General features: G+C 35.8%; 1 protein-coding gene across 4 annotated transcripts in view; it reads left to right on the top strand.

Annotated features, from left to right (window-relative positions):
• wwox (WW domain containing oxidoreductase) overlaps window positions 1–22,271 on the top strand; it is a 345,467-nt gene that overhangs the window by 71,550 nt on the left and 251,646 nt on the right. For all 4 annotated transcript variants that reach the window (NM_200913.1, XM_073941921.1, XM_068217339.2 and 1 more), the window contains 1 exon segment: window positions 9,746–9,834. In NM_200913.1, the coding sequence (NP_957207.1) occupies window positions 9,746–9,834 (89 nt within the window).

Here is a 22,271-nt window from a genome sequence, read left to right as displayed (position 1 = left end):
TATTTACAAATATATTTGAAGATATCTCTAATTAATTTACTAATAGTCGAATTACAGTTGTTGATATCTTGAATTGGATTTTTGACTAGTCAAAATTCATTTGGAGATATCTCTAATTACAATTGTGACTAGTCAACTTATTCAGAGATATCTGCAAATATTTTTCAATGGAAGTCAATGGAGGAATATGACTAGTCAGTCATAATATATTTGCAGATATCTCCAATCTGACTAGTCGAATTATAATTATGACAAGTCAAAATATAATTAGATATATCTCTAAATATATTTATGGATAGTCAGAACAAGGTTTAAATGCTAAAACGGCTTGCCATACGCTCTCACCCAGTAGCACAGTGGAGATTTCTCTAGTTATATCGTGTCAGTGGTTTGTTATGCAGTGACATGCAGTCAAATATTTCGCCAAACAGTCCTTAGGGATGCGGGGACACGCAGTCAGATATTTCACCGGACAGATCCGCCACTTTTGGCGCGCATAAACAATCATAAAGCTCTCGTGCTGCAGGAATGAGGAGGTCTGCTGAAGGCGCGCAGCTGACGTGCAGTGAGGGGTTTGCGTCTTTAATAAACTACGGCAGTTTGCGTTCACTGAACAGTAAGAATGATTAATAAATTCATATGAAACAACCCCTCAAAAGTCACGTCTCGCTTTCGGTTTCGGGCTTTGGCGCGTTTTGCAAAGCCCAAGTGATCCGCGCTCAGGCACACCTCTCCCAACCGGGCCAGGGCCTGCCCAGTGAACCATGCTTGAGCCCGATTCAGCGCACTCACACTTCTCAAACGATCCAGGAAACGGGCCTGGGCACGGTACGAATGGCATAGTGTGAGTAGGCCCTAAGTCCTCAGGTTTGAGTTTTAAGGTTTGGGACTCTGCTGAAGTCTAATCTGAAATGAAAGTGTCAGACTTGACGTCAACCGCTACAGTTTTTAATATTGCGCGCATTGTGAAAGCTGACTTCAGACACGAGCACACAGATCCCATTCATATCGGATACATTTCCACACATGAACAAGGCCTGAATCTGATTTGAGTCAATCGGAATCCATGTGGTTTGCTCCTGCTTACACATACACGGGCCATATCCGATCTGTTGCACATGGAGACGAGAATCAGAATTGAGTCGCTTGAAGAGTGCAGAGTAAATGCGGCCTTAGTCACAAGTCTGCCGACACTCTTTAGCACATTAGAAATGATGAAACTGTAAATTACGTGTCGTCTACAGCCAGAAGAATGAGTGATTCACTGCCGCCGGTAATATCTCAGGCCGTTTGCATGATTTGTTCAGCCCAAAAGCCTGTTTGTATGTGTGTATTGTGTCTTTATAGTGCCCGATTACCATCATGCCACGTCACGGCACTGAAGAATGCATCCATTCCCTCCGTAATGAAAAAAAAAAAAACATATTTGTCTCTATAAGCGTTCACTCATGGGAATCTCAGCCAATCCAGTCCTGCTCGAAATAATCTCTCCATGGCTTTCTCCTCACCGTCTGCGTGATAAATCTGTGCGCGCTCCACCGGGGAAACACGGGCTCAGGAATAACCCGCACACTTTTAAAAAATAAAGCTGTTTGTTGCATCTCCATCATACATTTATCAAATCATCTCCGAGCTTCTGTCGGCGGCCGCCAAGCCAATTTATCTGCTTGTAAAGAGCGCGTGTCGTCAGTCCCTGAATTCCGTCCGCATTATCTATCCTGCTTGTTTCTACAGCTTAGTAATGCTTTATAGCCTATAAACCACATATATAGAAGAGTTTTTGGGGATGCAGCTCCAGGCTTCTTTTCTTTCTCCTCTCTAAACGCTGGAGTCAGCTAAATTTCAGCCATTTCCTGCAATCACAGCCTCAATTTTCTGATGCTCCGAGCAAAGTGTGCTGGGAAATATTCATCCCTGAAGAAAATGGAGTTTTAGTGATGCTGGAGTGTCACGCCATGATGATCTCCAACACGTTTGGCTCCACTAACTCGTCTGCCTAACCATCTGCTCTTTTAGGAGGTGTAGGTGAGTTCACCTGAAGCCCAGAGAGATCCTACAACGCTGCTTTCAGAAATGATGAATGACGGAGCGACGGCTGGAGAGTGTTTCTGCACACGTGATGTCTGAAACATGAGGACGGATGATGCTGTTGTCTTTCCTGACTGGATGAGTTGCTTCACCAAATACAGTTGCAGATGTAATGGCGGTTTTCTTGCACTGGGGGTCAACCCTATTCTGGTCTCGCTCTTCGTTTGGAAATTGAGTCTCGTCTGGTTTCCATTTGAATTTAGACTTGATAACCCAAACTAATTTGGACTTGACCATTTTCTGTTTTCATTCTAGATTTGTAATTTATTATTTGAATCTGTTCTGGTTTGGCCTTGATTTGGACTCTACTCCTCTGGTCTGGATCAGGACTTTACTCTTTTTCCTTAATTTAGACTTCGCTGTTTTTTGGTTTCGGTCTAGATTTGTAATTGATTTGGAGTCAGTGATTTCCTGTACCAAATCCTGATTTGGATTCAACTTTTTTTTTTTTTTCTGGTCTTAATCTTGATTTAAACCTGACTCTTTTCTGGTCTGAGTCTTGATTTTGAGTCAACTCATTTCCAGTCTCAGTCTTGAATTGACTCTTTTCTGGTGTGAATCTTGATTTGGATTCAACTCTTCTGGTCTTGATTTTGACTTGACTCTTCAGGTCTCGATCTTGATTTGGACTTGACTTCTTTTCTAGATCTTGTTTTGGACTCTGCTCTGGTCTGAATTTTGATTTGGATTCAGTTCTGGTCTCAGTCTTGATTTGAACTCAACTTTTCTGGTTTTGATTTGGAATAAAATTCTTCTGGTCTAGATCTTGATTTGCACTTAACTCTTTTCTGGTCTGAATCTTAATTAGGATTCAACTTCTTTTATCAGTCTTAATTTGGACTTGACTCTTCTGGTCTTGATTTGGATTAGAATTTTCTCAACTGAATTTAAACTTTACTCTCCTAGTGTTGATTTGCACTCAATTTTTGTTTAGTTTGGGTTTAGACTTGACTTTCTTCTGGTCTCAATCTTAATTTGAGCTCGATTTTTCTGGTCTTAAACTTGATTTGGACTTGACTTTCTTCTGGTCTCATTCTTGATTTGGACAACTCAATTCGGGTTTGGTTTGGGTTTGGACTCGACTCCTCTGGTCTCAATTTTGATTTGGACTCAACTCTTCTTGTCTTAATTTGATATAAACTCTTGGTCTCAGTTTTGATTTGGACTCTGCTCTAATGGTCTTAGTCTAGATTTGGCCTTGACTTTCTTCTGGTCAATCTTGATTTGGACTCGACTATTCTGGTCTCAATCTTGATTTGGACTCGACTCAACTGGTCTCAATGTTAATTTGGGCTAGACTCTTGGTCTCAATCTAGATTTGGAATTGTCTTTTCTGTGCTGGATTTGGATTTTCTTGTCTTGATTTGGACTCAACCCTTCTGGTCTCAATCTTGATTTGGAATCAACTCTTTTCTGGTCTCAGTTTTGATTTGGACTCTGCTCTAATGGTCTCAATCTAGATTTGGACTTGACTCTTCTGGTCTCAATCTTGATTTGGACTCGACTCAACTGGTCTCAATCTTAATTTGGGCTAGACTCTTGGTCTCAATCTGGATTTGGAATTGTCTTTTCTGTGCTGGATTTGGACTTCTTGTCTTGATTTGGACTATTTTCTGGTTTTGGTCTTGATTTGGACTCTACTCTTTTCTAGTCTCAGTCTGGATTTGTATTTGACTCTCTCCTGTCCGACTACTGTAATGTAAATGCATGGTTCTGAGCTAGTCATTACAATTCAAACCTGCAGAAACATTTGGCATAACCTACACCACCTAATCCAGTCCAAAACATGCAATAAGAAAGTAAATAGGCTAAGATTTGACTTCATGTTAGTTGCACAGCATTATCGGTGTAATATTACCAGCACATGTCAAGTTTACCGGAGACCTTACTAACAGCTCCTTGTGTGCTTATGTGGCGTGATTAAGCTGTGCTGTTCTGGAAGGTGACTGTGGGCTGTGCGGTTTGACAAGGTCCCCGTCAAGCACACTTTTACATTGATGAATGGTGTTTGGGGATGTTGGGTAATTTTTCTATGACAGGGTGTGGCTCTGGGCGACGTTACTGTTGATTGCTTGTGCTCTACACAGACTGCGCAGAGAGTCGCCTATGCAGGGCTGTATTGTTGTGTGTTAATGCAAATGCTGCAGACTCACTATCAGGTGGGGGTGACCACCTGGACAATTACTAACTGGACAATTAGTAAGAACCCTCGTTGTACCCTTTAGCAGCGCACTTAACCCCAGGTTGCTCCCGTGGGACTGTAGCTGCAATTAGTGTACGGTAAGTGTCTTTCGATGCATCTGCTAATGGATAACAGTGGGCTGTTAAGACTTGTATGTGAGCTAGAGTTGGATCTCGGTCTATCCACAGGCCTTCAAACCAATTCTCCTTTCCATAACTTCATATTTCCAAAACTTCCAAAGTTCTTTCATATCTTTAAATATCTTCCCAAATGCACTTTCAGTCATAATGTGTTTATCTGGTCTGGAGAAGGCTCCGAAATAGCCCAGACTGTGCTGAAAACCAACGTCTGGCTTGTGTGAGACGAGTACAGTCTGTTACCCAACAGTACCACACATCAAACCTACCTGTTCTGCTTTGATATCTGTCCAAATCATTTAGTCATCAGTCTTCACATCTGTCCTCCCGTGTTTCCCAGCAGCTGTTATTTCTTGTTTTCCAGTTTTCACATGCCATACACCTGCCAAACACGGCTAGCGGAGCCTGACACACAATAACTCACGCAACACAAGCACATCATTCACTCAGCAATCAGTCCGAGCGGACATCCATTGCTCCTCGTCGAGGGCGGACGCTATAGACAGCAGCCCTCGGGTGTGTTCGACACACATCACTCATATTTACTGTACCACGTTTATCCTGGATGCAGGTGAAGCCCTGTTTAGTGTGCAGTTTGCCATTTGGAAAGCATTGAGCTAAATCCCATTGAGCTGACACTATAATCTGCTAAGGACTACTAAACTCGAACTAAGACTAAGACTATTAGACAAAAACATTTTGGTTAAATGAAATAAAAATTAAAACTGAAAGAAACTGACAACTGAAAAAGAAAAACAAACTATTTTTGGTTTAGTTAGCAAAAATAAATCTTTTTTTAGAATTAAAAAGCTCAATTTTGTGGTTTTTATCGGAGTTCTTCATCATCTTTACATTTCTTTGTTTTGGATTCAGTGTTTGTTCTAACTATTATATTGTTTTTATTGATAGTTTGAGTTTTGCACATGAACTACTAAAACGTACTAAAACAACAAAAGAAAATCAACTAAAATAAATCAAATAATATTTATTATATTATTGACTGAAATTTACTGCACATTTGAAGTAATTAAATAAATCTTTTTTTTAAAATAACTATAATAGTTTTTTGCTGGTATCTTTCTAAAATAATTATCCGCTTGGCATCAGCTTGTGTTTGCCATGTGTTTCAGACTTCTGCTGTCTGCATCTCGGTCTTATGATCACAGCGGCCAGGTCGAGCTCTGCAGGTCCACAGGCTGAAGCTGATTTAGAGAAATAAGACCTGTTAGATGCAGGAGCTGCACACTACTGACAATTAAGCCTTTCTGTATGAATGAACAGCAGTGTGGGCTTTGCTTGTCCATGGGTGTATGTGTGTGTCTTGTTTGTTTTTTTCAAAAATAATGTAATATTGATCAGAAAACAAAGAACAACAGATTTTTTTGATAGTTCCAATTGTCTGAAAAGTCTTTCACAGGACATAACTAGTTTCTCAGAGACTTAACTAGTCTCCCACAGACATAACTAGTCTCTCAAAGGCTTAACTAGCCTCTCAAAGGCATAACTTGTCTCACAAGCATAACTAGTCTCTCACAGGGCATAACTAGTATCTCAGATTTAACTAGTCTCTCACAGGGCATAAGTAGTCTCACAGACATAACTATTCTCTCACAGGACTTAACTAGTCTCTCACAGGGCATAACCTGTATCTCACAGATATAACCAGTCTCACAGGACTTAACTAGTCTCTTACAGGAAATAACTAGTCTCTCACAGACATAACTAGTCTCTCACAGGACTTAACTAGGGCATAACTAGTATCTCACAGATATAACCAGTCTCACAGGACTGAACTAGTCTCTCTCAGGGTATAACTAGTCTCTCACTAATATAACTATTCTCTCAAAGACTTCACTAGTCTCTCACAGGGTATAACTAGTCTCTCACAGGGCATAACTAGTCTCTCTCAGGGCATAACTAGTCTCTCACTAATATAACTATTCTCTCAGAGACTTCACTAGTCTCTCACAGGGTATAACTAGTCTCCCTCAGGGCATAACTAGTCTCTCACTAATATAACTATTCTCTCAGAGACTTCACTAGTCTCTCTCAGGGCATAACTAGTCTCTCACAGGGCATAACTAGTCTCTCACTAATATAACTATTCTCTCAGAGACTTCACTAGTCTCAGGGCATAACTAGTCTCTCTCAGGGCATAACTAGTCTCTCTCAGGGCATAACTAGTCTCTCTCAGGGCATAACTAGTCTCTCTCAGGGCATAACTAGTCTCTCACAGGGCATAACTAGTCTCTCACTAATATAACTATTCTCTCAGAGACTTTACTAGTCTCTCTCAGGGTATAACTAGTCTCTTTCAGGGCATAACTAGTCTCTCACTAATATAACTATTCTCTCAGAGACTTCTAGTCTCTCTCAGGGCATTTCTAGTCTCTCACAGGGCATAACTAGTCTCTCACTAATATAACTATTCTCTCAGAGACTTTACTAGTCTCTCTCAGGGTATAACTAGTCTCTTTCAGGGCATAACTAGTCTCTCACTAATATAACTATTCTCTCAGAGACTTCTAGTCTCTCACAGGGCATTTCTAGTCTCTCACAGGGCATAACTAGTCTCTCACTAATATAACTATTCTCTCAGAGACTTCTAGTCTCTCACAGGGCATTTCTAGTCTCTCACAGGGCATAACTAGTCTCTCACAGGGCATAACAAGTCTCTCACTAATATAACTATTCTCTCAGAGACTTCACTGGTCTCTTACAGGGCATAACTATTCTCTCACAGGGCATAACTAGTCTCTCACAGGGCATAACAAGTCTCTCACTAATATAACTATTCTCTCAGAGACTTCACTGGTCTCTTACAGGGCATAACTATTCTCTCACAGGGCATAACTAGTCTCTCACAGGGCATAACAAGTCTCTCACTAATATAACTATTCTCTCAGAGACTTCACTGGTCTCTTACAGGGCATAACTAGTCTCTCACAGGGCATAACTAGTCTCTCAAACTTAACTACCCTCTCACAGACATAACTAGTTTTTCACAGACATAACTAGTCTGCTACTCCTCTGCTGTGATATAGTCAGTCCTTCAGTTTACTGGCTGTAGTTCTGATTTTACCGTGTTTAATAATGGAGTGTCCTGGTTTCACCGGTGTTTATTAAATATTTTACTGGTGTATAATAATGGAGTGTGCTGGTGTGGATTGTCTGTATTACCGCGCTCCCTCCGGACAGTAATAATCAGTATTGTTGTCTGTCCGCCGCGTCGCTCTGAAGTCTTTACCGCGCGCTGTGGTCTGATTAGCGTGTGTAAGTGTGTGTTATAGCAGAAGTGCTGATGCTGTGTTCTCTGTTAACCTGGTGCTGTGCTCTACATGGCATAATTAAATCTCCTAACCCCACTGTAATATTAGCAGAGTTTATACAGTCATTCATCACCAGGCCTCATCACGACTAGCGGAACCTGCTAGCTTAGCACACAGCTGTTGGAGAGCGCGCAGATCCTCTTCATCAGCACATCACTGAAACACAAACTGCAAAGTGTATTATTGCATGCTTTCTGATAATCACGGCATGATGAGTGGAGATGCACCAACATAAAAAATATATTCAGAAAATTCTAGATTTTGGACTAAAAACCAAAAAGTGCTTTTGTAATAATTATTAATCATTTGATATTATGAAAAAAATATTTCTTAATTGATCAAATTTGTTATGTTTTATTAAATATGAAGTAATTAACGTAGACAGAACCTTTAAGTGTCTTATTGCATGCTTTCTGATTGTCATTGCATAAGTAGAGATGCACCACAAAACAAAATCCGAAAATCCTGGATGCACTGGATCCAAAGTACTTTGTAATAATTATTAATCATTTTAGATTTTAAAATTAATTTTAATTAACATTTTAATATGTCAACTTTGTAATATTTTATTAAATATGAGGTAATTATCTGAGACAGAAACTGGTCAGCATCTTATTGCATGCTTTGATCTTTGCAGAAAGTAGAGATGCACCAAAAAAAAATGTTAATTAATTTGTAAAATTCTGAATGCACTTGACCAAAAAGTGCTGTGTAATAATTATTAATCATTTTATATTTTAAAAATTATTGTTATTTTATATTTTATTTAATTAAATGTGTTACGTTTAATTAAATACGAACTGTGTGAGACTAAGTTAAATAACTTAAAAATAATAAATAAAAATAAAAATGCACATTTTAAAATATTTAAAGCAATATAAGTGAAATAAAATAAACAAATACATATAAAGTAAAATATTACAAAGTGATTTGAAATTAGGATAATATCAAGTGTAAAAATAAAAAAAACTATAGAACAAAAACAAAATAAACCAAAATAACACACATACACACACACACACACACACACACACACACACACACACACACACACACACACACACACACACACACACACACACACACACACACACACACACACACACACACACACACACACACACACWCAAAACAATCCAAAAATAAAATGCATAATAAAATAAATATAAATAAAAAACAAAAATAAAACGGAAAATTAAAATAAATTATTAAATAAATTATATAAAACATAAAATAGTATGATAATACAGTATAAGATTTAATGAACAAAAAACAGAAAATATAAAATAAAATAATAAAAAATAAAATAAACAATAAAATACATTTTTCTATATATAAAATATAATAAAAATAAACTGAAATAAAATAAGATAAAGAAATAAAAATTATAATAACATAAACAAAAAAACACACACACACACACACACACACACACACACACACACACACACACACACACACACACACACACACACACACACAYATATATATATATATATATATATATATATATATATATATATATATATATATATATATAAGATAGACAAAAATAAAACAGAAATGAAAATTAAAACGTAAAACATGAAATAAAAAACAATCAAAGAAAAAAAAAGATAAATAAATAAAGTAAAATAAAAAATAATTAAAATAAACTGAAAAATAAATAGCAATAAAAAAGTTAGTTGGTTTCCTGGCATGTGTGTTAACCTGAGGTGACAGTGTCATGACCTTTGACCCCTGAGCCTACACTCTTCTTCAGGCCAGTGATTTATGTGTCCTCCTGAAATCGATCTTGTTCTGTTCTGATCAAAGCTGCACTAAAAGCTGTGTGTGTGTGTGTGTGTGTGTGTGTGTGTGTGTGTGTGTGTGTGTGTGTGTGTGTGTGTGTGTGTGTGTGTGTGTGTTAGAGTAAAGCATTACAGTGCTCATCCATTATGCATTCGCGTCCGCTGTCCTTATATGCCCATTATACTATAGTAACGCTGCTCTTGTGTTTCTCTCTGCAGAGCAAAGCCCGTGTGGAAGTTTTACCGCTGGATTTGGCATCTCTGAGGAGCGTCCGACAGTTCGCAGAGCTCTTCAAAGCCACAAAACTGTGAGTAAAACACTGCCGAAATAAAGCAGATCCATCAGAGACTCAACAAACACGCAATAATCCACATCCTGAAGCTCAAACCTGCTGGATTCACTCAGCATAACAGTTTTAATAACTCTAATAACTGATTTTTTTTTTTCTCTTTGCCATCATGACAGTACATATTATTAGACTATTAGACAATATTAGACTAGATATTCTTCAAGACACTAGTATTCAGCTTGAAGTGACATTTAAAGGCTTCACTAGGTTAGGGTAATTAGGCAAGTCATTGTATAACAGTGGTTTGTTCTGGAGACTATCCTAAATTAATATTGCTAAAGGGGGCTAGTTGTCACTGCCAACAGCAATTCAGCCTGTGTGCATCGCTGAAGAACTACAAATCTGCCACTTTAAAGAACTACATTTCCAGTCATGCACCACTCACACGCACCTGTTCCTCATTCGGTTGATTACACACACACATGGCTGGGAGCTGTTCATGAACTGATTAGATGGGTTTGTAAACAGCACACACACACTTCAGTTCTGAGTCTTGTTTACTGTATTTGTATCATTACAGCATCTTTCCCTTGCCTTGCCGTGTTAGACCCTTGCCTTGTTTTATTGCTTATTCCTGTCTGCTGCCTGCCTGTACAGACCATTCGCCTGTTTATTGACCACATTTGTTCCTGTGTTGACCATTGCTTGCCTGACCATTCTCTTAATGACTCCTGTATTTGGTTGTCAGCATCCCATCTCATTACACTAATAATATTGACCTTAAATTGGTTAATATTGATTACCACCCAGTGATTTTATCTAATAGTAATATAGTAATAGTATCAGTATAAATCATACTATAAAGCCAAAATAACATGACAGTGTTTCTTCCCCCTGAAAATGACAGTGTAATGACAGAGATCACACAGACAGCTGAGAAAATATTCCAGACACGGGTATATTAAATCATAATTACACCTCATTAGCCTAATTAGTGATGAGTGCAGCTCACAGTGGAGAGACTCATCAACATTTACAGATTTATAAAGTGCTGAAATGATAACAGACACACACACAACCGTTCAATCATCCATCTTTACACTGTTATTACGTAATATAATTTCAGATGAATTATGATTAGAACTAAAATTAATCTTTGTAATAATAATAATAATAATAATAATAATAATAATAATAATAATAATAATAATAATAATATAGATAATTACAACACCAAAACAGCAGAAATAAAAACTAAATATTACAAATACTGTATTATTATTATTATTATTATTATTATTATTATTATTGTTGTTGTTGTTGTTGTTATTATTGTGATATTTTTTATAATTTTTTTATTATATTTTTTGTTAATATTCTTTAGTTTATTAACAAAGAATTAGTAATTTATAATAATAATAACAAAAACAACAACAACAACAATAATAAAGATAATAATAAAAATAATAATATTAAATCATCATAATGATAATGACATTATTGCAATCATGATGATAATAATGATAGTAATATTAATGATGATAATAATAATAATAATAATAATAATAATAATTAAAACAGCAAAAACAATGAATAAATAATAAAAATACTGTATTATTAGTATTATTGTTATTGTAATATTTTATCCTTATTTTACTCGTATATAATGATGATGATAATAATAAATAATGATGATGATGATGATGATGATAATAATAATAATAATAATAATAATGATAATAATATTAATTATAATATTAATATTAATAATAATAATAATAATAATCATCATCATCATCGTCATCATCATCATCCGTACTGTCCTAAAGATAATATAATATTCTAAAAATCACGAAAATCAGTAGTAATGTCATTACTACTAACATTAATATGATATTAATAATAATATTAATAATAATTACAACATCAATACAAAAGAAATAAAAACTAAATGTAAATACTGTGTTGTTGTTGTTGTTGTTGTAAAATTTCAGCATTACATTTTACTCTTATTTTTGTTTTAGTGCATATACAAAAAATTAAACTTATAAATAATTAATAATTATTTTACAGTTATTGTATAAATATATCATTTATAATTCGGAATAATTATAATGATGAAACTACTACTACAAAAATTGATTATTATTATAATTAATAATAATAATAATAATAATAATAATAATAATAATAAGAAGAAGAAAATACTTTCCTAAAAATTGATAGGAACAATTTAAAAATTATGAATTGATTAATAATGTCATCATAATATTACCAATAGACTCAATAAAAATGCCATTTCTACTATAACTATAATAATCAAAACAGCAGAAATCATGACCACATTAAAACTGTTATTATTACTGTAACATTTGTATTATTATAGCGCAAATATAACAACTACAGTAAAGGTGTGTGTTTGTGTGTGTGTGTGTTTGACCTTCGAGTCTCTGCTGCAGTTTTAGAGGAGCCGCAGATCAGCTCTCCAGGGGCCGCAGGGCTCATCTGGCCCCCGGATGGCCCCGCGGCCAGCAGACACACACACACGCACACAGCAGCCCTCCGTCCTGCAGACAAACATCACAAACACACACTCCAGCAGCGTCTTCAGGAAAACACCAGCAGCAGCTCCTCAAAGTCACCCTGAGCAGTGTGTGTGTGCACGTGCGTGCGTGTGAAAATGTGTGCATCTGTGCTTGTGTGTGAGTGTCTCTGTATACATACGTTTGGGTTTCTTTAAAAGTTTGTGGGAGCATGTGTGTGTGTGTGTTATTCATTCATTTATTTTCCGTTCGACTTAGTCCCTTTATTAATCAGGGGTCGCCACAGCGGAATGAACCACCAACTTATCCTGCGCATGCCCTTCCAGCTGCAACTCAGCACTGGAAAACACCCATACACGCGTTCACTGTGTGGATTTCAAAGTTTGTGTATCACAGAGTCGTGTGTGTGTGTCTGCATTTTTCTGTGTATTAGAGGTTGTGTATTACAGTAGACTCCTGTGTGTGTGTGGGTGTGTGTCTCAGAGGTTGTGTATTGCAGTTGGTGTGTGTGTGTGTGTGTGGGTGTGTGTTTGTCTCTCTCTCTCTCTGTCAGGTCTGTGTGTGTGTCTCTCTCTCTCTCTCTGTCAGGTGTGTGTGTGTGTGTGTTAAAGCGCCGCGCTCCTCATTTCTTCTCTTCTCTTTGTTCTCAGCCCTCAGTCTGTTCAGGTGTTCATATTTCCACACACTCCGCTTTGTTTTCCTCAGGTTTTTGTAATGTTTAAAGAACTTACACACACACACACACACACACACACACACACACACACACAGTGAAGTGAAGCTGATGTTCTGTGATGTTTCATTTCTCCGTCTATTGATTGCTTGTGGACAAATTCCTGACTCCAGTGTTCAGACTCAGAGCAATGCAATAAAGACACAAACGCACGCGCACACACACACACACACCCACACACACACACGCACGCAACTAGAGAATATTCTCCACCAAACGACTGTTCTATTGGTTGTGTTTGCATATATTGTGTAATTGATAATTAATCAATAGAGTTGATCAGGCAGATGCTTCATAAGGTTTCTTCAGTCCTTCACCTCTGTTCTCTTGGAAATAATTATTTGACATTTAATGCTTAAAAGTCTGTTTTGCATCTCATTTTATATTTCTTTAGTGCTTTTGAGGAATTGAACTAAATTGGCCGTAGTGTATGAGTGTGGGTGAGTGTGTGTGGGTGTTTCCCAGTACTGGGTTGCAGCTTGAACGGCATCCGCCGTGTAAAGTATGCTGGAATAGTTGGTGGCTCATTTCACTGTGGCGACCCCTGATGAATGAAGAACTAAGCCAAAGTAAAATTTAATGAATGAATAAATATAAAGAAAGTTAAAATAAATCTTGAATGTTTTTAGTGATGTAAACACCTCTTTTATTAGTGATGTAAACACCTCTTTTATAAGAACCGGACAAACTAACACTTAAGGTATCTTCACCAGAAATATATCAAATTAATGAATACATGTAGAAAAACTTATTCTAAGTGTTTTTGTTGTTACAAATGCCTATTTTATGAGGACCAAACCACCAAACCCTTATATTTACCAGAAATATGTAAATAAATTAACTAAGTTAAATAAAGTAAAATTAAAAACTAAAAAAATAAATGATTATATAAATAAAATAAATAAGTAAAATAAATAAATTAATAAACAATAAAAAATATATTTATAAAATAATAAATAAATAAGTTAAATAAATAAAATAAATAAGTTAACTAAGTTAAATAAATACGTAAAATAAATAAGTTGACTAAATGAATAAATAAGTTAAATGAATGAATGAATAAATAAAGTAAATAAGTTAACTAAGTTAAATAAATAAATAAAACAAATAAATAAGTAAAATAAATAAGTGAATAAGTTAAATAAGCAAGTTAAAAAATAAAAAAATAATTAAATACATAAGTAAAACCAATAAATAAGTTAAATAAGTAAATTAAGTTAAATAAATATATAAATAATATGTAAATAAAATAAATTAATAAGTAAAATAAATAAGTAAATAAATAAACAAGTAATATAAATATATAAATAAATAAATACATAAGTAAATAAATAAGTTAAATAAGTAAACATAGTTAAATAAATAAATAAGTTAATGTGTAAATAAAATGTATTAATTAATAAATAAATAAAATAAAGGAATAAAGAAAGAAAGAAAGGTCAAATAAATCACTCAACATAACACTTATATTTGCCAAAACTAAATAAATAAATGAATAGAAAGTCTTTTATAGAAAGAATAGAAAGAGTTTTTTTATGTTGCAAACGCATTGTTTATGAGAACCGGTTTCCTCCAATGACCAAACACATGCGCTATAGGAGAATTCATCAACTAAATTGGCCGTAGTGTATGGGTGTTTCCCAGTACTGGATTACAGCTAGAAGGGCATCCGCTGTGTAAAAAAAAAAAAAAAATATGCTGGAATAGTTGGCAGTTCATTCCCTTGTGGTGACCCCTATTGAAGAAAGGGACTAAGCTTTTTAGTGATGTAGTGATGTAGTGATGTAGTTTTTAGTGATGTAAACGCCTCTTTAATGAGAATTGAACCACCTAACACTTGTATTTCTCATAAATAAATAAACAAATAAATAAATGAATGTGTATGAAGTTAAAATAAGTGCGTCTGTAGCAGCGAGTTAACTCCAGTAAAGCGTCCCCTGGTGCAGCAGAGCAGATATTTCTGGCAGAAAGCAAACGTCTCTCGTCTTTCTCTCTCTCTCTCTCTCTCTCTCTCTCTCTCTCTCTCTCTCTCTCTCTCTCTCCCTCTCTCTCCCTCTTTCTGCGAAATGTTAATTTGTGTGTAAACGGCTCTCGGTGGAGGGAAGCATTTGTTGTGGGCATGATAATCTGCAGTTGTGTGTCCTACAGCGCGCTCGGACCCCCGCCAGGCACGTCTTCATAAGCAAAATAAAAAAAAAACCCTAACAAATGGTTTTAATAGCTCGGCCCACATAATGCAGAAACTCCCTTTAAACGTGTTAATGCGGTCAGGGGGGTCGTGCGCAAATCTGCAATTTACGTGTGAGGGCGGAAACGAGCGGACGGGGACGAATAACGCTCCATACTTACTTTAAAGAACCCCCAGGGCACGACCTTTGACCCCACAATAATCTCTGGCCATAAAAGAGTGATTGCTTTTGTCTCCCTGCACTCGCGCAGGCCCACATTAAAGAGGGAAGACGGAGAAAACACACACGTGTGGTCATTACACACACACACGCAGTAAAAGAGCAGTCTCACCGCGCAACACTTTACAGTCGACGAGATGTTGAAAATAAACCTCTGCTTTCTCTCTGGACAAACTATAAAACAGCAGCTCTCCAGATCCTGTTGTTGATGTCAAAACACAGGGACACCATTGCAGAGTGTGTGTTATAAATCAAAGACTGTTTAAGGAAAGTTTTCATGTCACACTGTCCGTCTATTCGTCTAATATAGATCTAATGAAAAGCAAATATTGAATTGCAAAACTAAATGAAATAGAAACAGTTTTCAATGAGTGATTCAAAAATGTTGACACAAACTAAAATAATTAAACTAAACAAAACATTAAACTAAAATAAATGCTAAAGTTAAATGCATGCAGTATGTAACCGTGTCTTCCTCTTTACATTTAATTATTTCTGGGACGAGAAGTGTTTGGTGGAAGAGGTTCTCATTTTAACTTTCTCTACGTTCATTTATTCATTCATTAATTTATTTGTTGTACAAATAGGTGCTAGGTTTGTTTATCACAGAAGGCATTTGCAAAAACAAAACTTCCTTATTTTAACCTTCTTTTTATTTATTTATTTTATTTATTTCTGGTAAATGTAATGTTAAGTTGTTCAGTTTTCACTAAAGAGATGTTTGAAACACATAAAAACCTCACTTATTTTAACTTTCTCTACATTTATTTATTTGTTTATTTATTTCTGCTAAATATAAAAATTTGATGGTTCGATTCTCACCAAGAAAGTGTTTGCAACAAAAACTTCCTTATTTTAACTTTTTTATTTTATTTTATTTTATTTTATTTTATTTTTATTTTTTATTTTATTTTATTTTATTTTATTTTATTTTTATTTTTATTTTTATTTTTATTTTATTTTATTTTATTTCTGGTAAATATAATATCAAGTTGTTCAGTTTTCACAAAATGTATGTTTGCAACACATAAAATCCTCACTTATTTTAACTTTGTATTATTTATTTCTTTATTTCAATATTTATTTATTTTTTTTTTTATTTTTTTTTTCTGGTAAATATAAGCATTTGGTGGTTCAATTCTCACCAAGGTGGTGTTTGCAACAAAAACTTCCGTATTTTAACTTTATTTATTTATTTATTTATTTATTTATTTATTTATTTTATTTATTTTAATTAATTTATTTATTTTAATTAATTAATTTATTTATTTATTTTTATTTATTTACTTACTATTTATTTATTTATTTATTTAATTTATTTCTGGTAAATGTAATGTTTGGTTGTTCCGTTTGCACAAAAGAGGCATTTGCAACACATAAAAACCTCACTTAATTTAACTTTCTCTACATTTATTTATTTGTTTATTTATTTATTTCTGGTAAATATAAGCATTTGGTGGTTCGGTTTTCACAAAAGAAGCGTTTGCAACACATGAAAAACCTCACTTTCTCAACATTTATTTATTTATTTCTGGTAAATATAACCGTTTAGTTGTTCGGTTCTTACAAAAGAGGTGTTTGCAACAACAAAAACTTGCTTATTTGAACTTTCTCTACACTTAATGTATTTTTATTTATTTCTGTCAAATGTCAGCATTAAGCAGTTGACACAGAAGTTTTTCAATACTGTATTTGTTTGTTAATGGAATGAATTATAGTTTATTTTTATTTTTGTTTTTTTTACTTTTAATTTCTCTCTCTTTTTATTATTTTTGTATAGTTTGCTTATTTTTTGTTGTATATTCTTTGTGGATCTTAAAATAATTACATGAAGACTTCAGAAAATCAAAATCATTCAGTTGAAGGCAAAACTGTGAAAATTTAGTTTTTTATTAAACAAATATTTTATTTGTTCCAAATATAAAATGTTAATTTTATGTGCAATATTAGAGTGTGCATTTATTAGAAGTTCAAGTGTATCATCATATTAAATCAGAGAATACACCTCTCTTAATCCACATCTCTTCTTTGATTTGTGTTTACTGCTGTAAGGGCGGAGTCAACCTGTCACTCACATGAGATTAACCAATAGCAATCCACAATCATCCAATCAAGTCCCAGTGGACAAAATCAAGCCCCGCCCACAGTCCTGATCCAGTATATAAACAGCACAGCAGAGCCCCTAAAACACCACAGCACCCGAATTTACTTCTTCCAGGTGAATTCTGCATTTGTTCTGAAGTGTGTGTGGCGACGTGTGTGTGTTCCTGGTTTGCGGGTGATATGGTGACCCGTGGGATCAGTTATCTGGAGCTCACGAGCATCACAGACATGTTCCTCTTCCATTACACGCTCTCAAACACAAGCGTGAAAGTCATAAAGTTTAATGGTGTTCTCTCGCAGGTACAATCACTCCCTCTCTCTGAGTCCACGCTTCATTAACTCCCAGAGAGATCTGTCTGAGAGAGTGTGTGTGTGTGTGTGTGTGTGTGCGTGCCACAGGGTCCGTAAGTGAGTCTGTCGGTGTGTGCATTTGGGCCACTCCTCACTCTTTGGCCTCCTATTAAAGGGGGATCTATTCTGCCCCTTATTACAAGATGTAAAATAAGGCTCTGATGTCTCTAGGGTGCGCGTGTGTGTGTTTCAGCTCAGAATAGCGCACAAATAATGTTCTCCAGCTCTCTGAAACTGCCCCTTTCAGGCTTTGATCCTGATTGTGGGGTTTTGGGTGACTGCCGCTTTAAATTCAAATGAGATTGTGTTCCTTTTCAGAAGAGGGCGGAGCTACAGACAGCTCTGTGTGAGTCAGGTGTGCATGTTGTCGTTGGTGAGTGTGTGTTGATGCTTTTGTCAGTCTATGTCGCTCCTGTCTCTGTTCATCTAGAACTGCACATCTATAATCCTCTTAGTCTATGCTGACATGATCTTCAGCAGCTCAAACACTCTAATGGACAGATGGCTGCTTCTCACTCAGGCCTGCTGGACATGCTAATGAGATGGAGACATGGGCACTAGTGGGCGGAGCTTTCCCCCTTTGATGACACGTACAAAGAATGTCAATCAAAGTGCTTCTGCATCAAGTCTGATTATAAAAACTGGACAAGGCTGACTGATGGTGAACTCTTTTCGTATGAAAGTAAATCAGTTGCGAAACTCGAGAGCTTGCAAATGTAAATGTGAGCACTTGTGATAATAATATTTGTATGTGTAGGTTGAAATGTACACTTACAGCTCTGATGTGAACAGCTGAAATCCTCGATTTGCACACACACACAACAATCCACACACTTATGTTTTAAATTCGAAGTTGCAGATTAATAGTTGTGTATTTGTAAAATGTCATTCACAAATACAAAGTGACAGACACACGTGTGCACGGCAAATTTGACTGCATCTTCGCTCTACAACCACAGGTCGGCACTCACAACCTCTCAGATTCGTCAGTACAACTACAAATCTCCCGCGCTCTGACTTTTGCTACACATCTCCCGCGATCTCTGTAGCAGAACTCATCTGTGCACTCGCAGATGCAGAGGCGTGAGCAGCGCTGGGCAGGGGAGGGGCGGGGCTGGTGTAAAGCTGTTTGATTGGCTGATGCCTGACCAATGAACAATGCTAGCAGCCAACAGGACTGAGGTGCAAAATAATCATTTCCCACGATTATTTTATTATTTAGGGTTTATTTAAACTCTTTTCTGAAGAGATTCTTGTTAAAAATAATAAATTCTGTGGAAATGTACATACCAGTAAAAGAGCAGCAAAGCCAGTTTATTGGCTAGAGCCAGCCAATGAGATGGGGCGTTTCTGTTTGTCAGGACACAGGGCAGCTCACGTTGTTGGAGGCCTCGAGCAATCAGAGGGTAAGTTATGATTTTTAATAATTATCTATATGTTCAATACTGTTAGCTAAGCTAAGGACTGTGCTGGGTGCTTCTCTTGTTTGTTTTTTTATATAAGAAACAGTTATGAGTTATCTAGGAGCTGCTTTCAATCATGTTATATGGTTCTAAAGATACGATTCAACCCACATGAAATAAGAAGTTGTAATAGTATTTATAGTAAATAATAGTACGTTTTTTAACCATACTAACTATAGTAAACTGTATTATACAGTATATATTGCAGTATCTACAACTTTGTTAATGAATGCAACAGCACACTGTAGTATTAACTAGCATGAACTTTAATAAATTGAAGTATACTTGTATGTATGTGAGTATATATATATATATATATATATATATATATATATATATATATATATATATATATATATATATATATATATATATATATAGCTTAAATTTGAAAAAATTGAAATATAGCTATCTGTTTAAAACTAAACATTCTAATGCCATTTATTATGCAAATATCAAGTTGAAACAAATCTGTTAAGAACACATATTTATATGTAAAACCTAATACATTTTAAAGCAGTTTCATTTCTTTCTAATTTTTACATCTACATGCATTACATCTGATTTAGGTCCACAACTTGCATCCTTCAACATGATATGTGTGTTCAAAGGAAGAGCAACTAGGTGAGGGAGACAGTGTCCATCGCTCGGCTGAGGGTCCACTTTGAGCATCTCATCTGCAGGGTTAAGCAACATAAGCTGAACAGTCATCATCTCTCTCTATTACAGCGAGCATCAACCAGCTTTACACAATGGCTTGCTTTCTGACCATTAGTTAAGGCTTGAGCAAAGTATTAAAGAGGAGATAACATTTGATGGGTAATGATGAAGTTGGATTTACCACCTCCATCTCATTATGAACAAGGAAAAACCCTGAAATATTTCAATACAAGTAACTAGACATTTGCACTGCACTTATTTGGACTGTAAATTTTATTTGACAAATTACATTCCCTTACAGAACAGGTGTCAAACTCAGTTCCTGGAGGGCTGCAGCTTTGCAAAGTTTAGTTCTAACCCTAATTAAACACACCTGATCAAACTAATTGAGTCCTTCAGGTTTGTTTGAAACTTTCACTTAAGTGTGTTGAAGCAGGGTTGCAACTAAAAACGTGCAGGGTTACGGCCCTTCAGGAACTGAATTTGACACCCCTGCCTTACAGTAAAGTGTAAAAATACTACATTAAACAATTATCAAAATAAAAGTTGTGTTTGTGGGTGAGTGTGTGTTTTGTTCAAATCTGTAGTCATCTTGGCAAGAAAAAAGAGAAAATAAAGTTGGCTTCCTCTTGAATGATCTGAATCATTTTGAAGTGTTTGTAGATGAGCTGGATCATCATGTCATCTTTAGCATAAATAACATCCTATTCAAGCTATGCAGCTTCTCTGAGTTCCTCATCGACTTGAAACATGCTGATCTCTCCTGTCACTCCATCCTTACAGGAAACTGAGAAATAACCTATAGTTAGTAACGTTCATAATTAAAAAAAGTGATATAAAGGACACACTGTACACAAACATGTAAATAGATAGATGGATAGATAGATATGATGCAGGTTATAATAACAAAAACCGGTATGATCTGTAAGAAACTGAAACGCCTAGTGTTATTTTTAATTGCTATTAATGTGTGTGTGTGTGTGTGTGTAAATATACTTCAATTTATTAAAGTTCATGCTAGTTAATACTACAGTGTGCTGTTGCATTCATTAACAAAGTTGTAGATACTGCAATATATACTGTATAATACAGTTTACTATAGTTAGTATGGTTAAAAAACGTACTATTATTTACTATAAATACTATTACAACTTCTTATTTCATGTGGGTTGAATCGTATCTTTAGAACCATATAACATGATTGAAAGCAGCTCCTAGATAACTCATAACTGTTTCTTATATAAAAAAACAAACAAGAGAAGCACCCAGCACAGTCCTTAGCTTAGCTAACAGTATTGAACATATAGATAATTATTAAAAATCATAACTTACCCTCTGATTGCTCGAGGCCTCCAACAACGTGAGCTGCCCTGTGTCCTGACAAACAGAAACGCCCCATCTCATTGGCTGGCTCTAGCCAATAAACTGGCTTTGCTGCTCTTTTACTGGTATGTACATTTTCACAGAATTTATTATTTTTAACAAGAATCTCTTCAGAAAAGAGTTTAAATAAACCCTAAATAATAAAATAATCGTGGGAAATGATTATTTTGCACCTCAGTCCTGTTGGCTGCTAGCATTGTTCATTGGTCAGGCATCAGCCAATCAAACAGCTTTACACCAGCCCCGCCCCTCCCCTGCCCAGCGCTGCTCACGCCTCTGCATCTGCGAGTGCACAGATGAGTTCTGCTACAGAGATCGCGGGAGATGTGTAGCAAAAGTCAGAGCGCGGGAGATTTGTAGTTGTACTGACGAATCTGAGAGGTTGTGAGTGCCGACCTGTGGTTGTAGAGCGAAGATGCAGTCAAATTTGCCGTGCACACGTGTGTCTGTCACTTTGTATTTGTGAATGACATTTTACAAATACACAACTATTAATCTGCAACTTCGAATTTAAAACACAAGTGTGTGGATTGTTGTGTGTGTGTGCAAATCGAGGATTTCAGCTGTTCACATCAGAGCTGTAAGTGTACATTTCAACCTACACATACAAATATTATTATCACAAGTGCTCACATTTACATTTGCAAGCTCTCGAGTTTCGCAACTGATTTACTTTCATATTTTCGGATACTCCTGCTGTAAGTGTGTTGCGGGGAGAACATGCAAACTCCACACAGAAACACCAACTGACCGATCCGGGACTCGAACCAGCGACCTTCTTGCTGTGAAGAAACGGTGCTTACCACCGAGC

The sequence above is a fragment of the Danio rerio genome, chromosome 25 (genome assembly GCF_049306965.1).
Source record: "Danio rerio strain Tuebingen ecotype United States chromosome 25, GRCz12tu, whole genome shotgun sequence".
NCBI lineage: Eukaryota > Metazoa > Chordata > Actinopteri > Cypriniformes > Danionidae > Danio > Danio rerio.
Note: the sequence above shows the minus strand (reverse complement) of the source record. Positions and strands in the feature narration are given on the sequence as shown.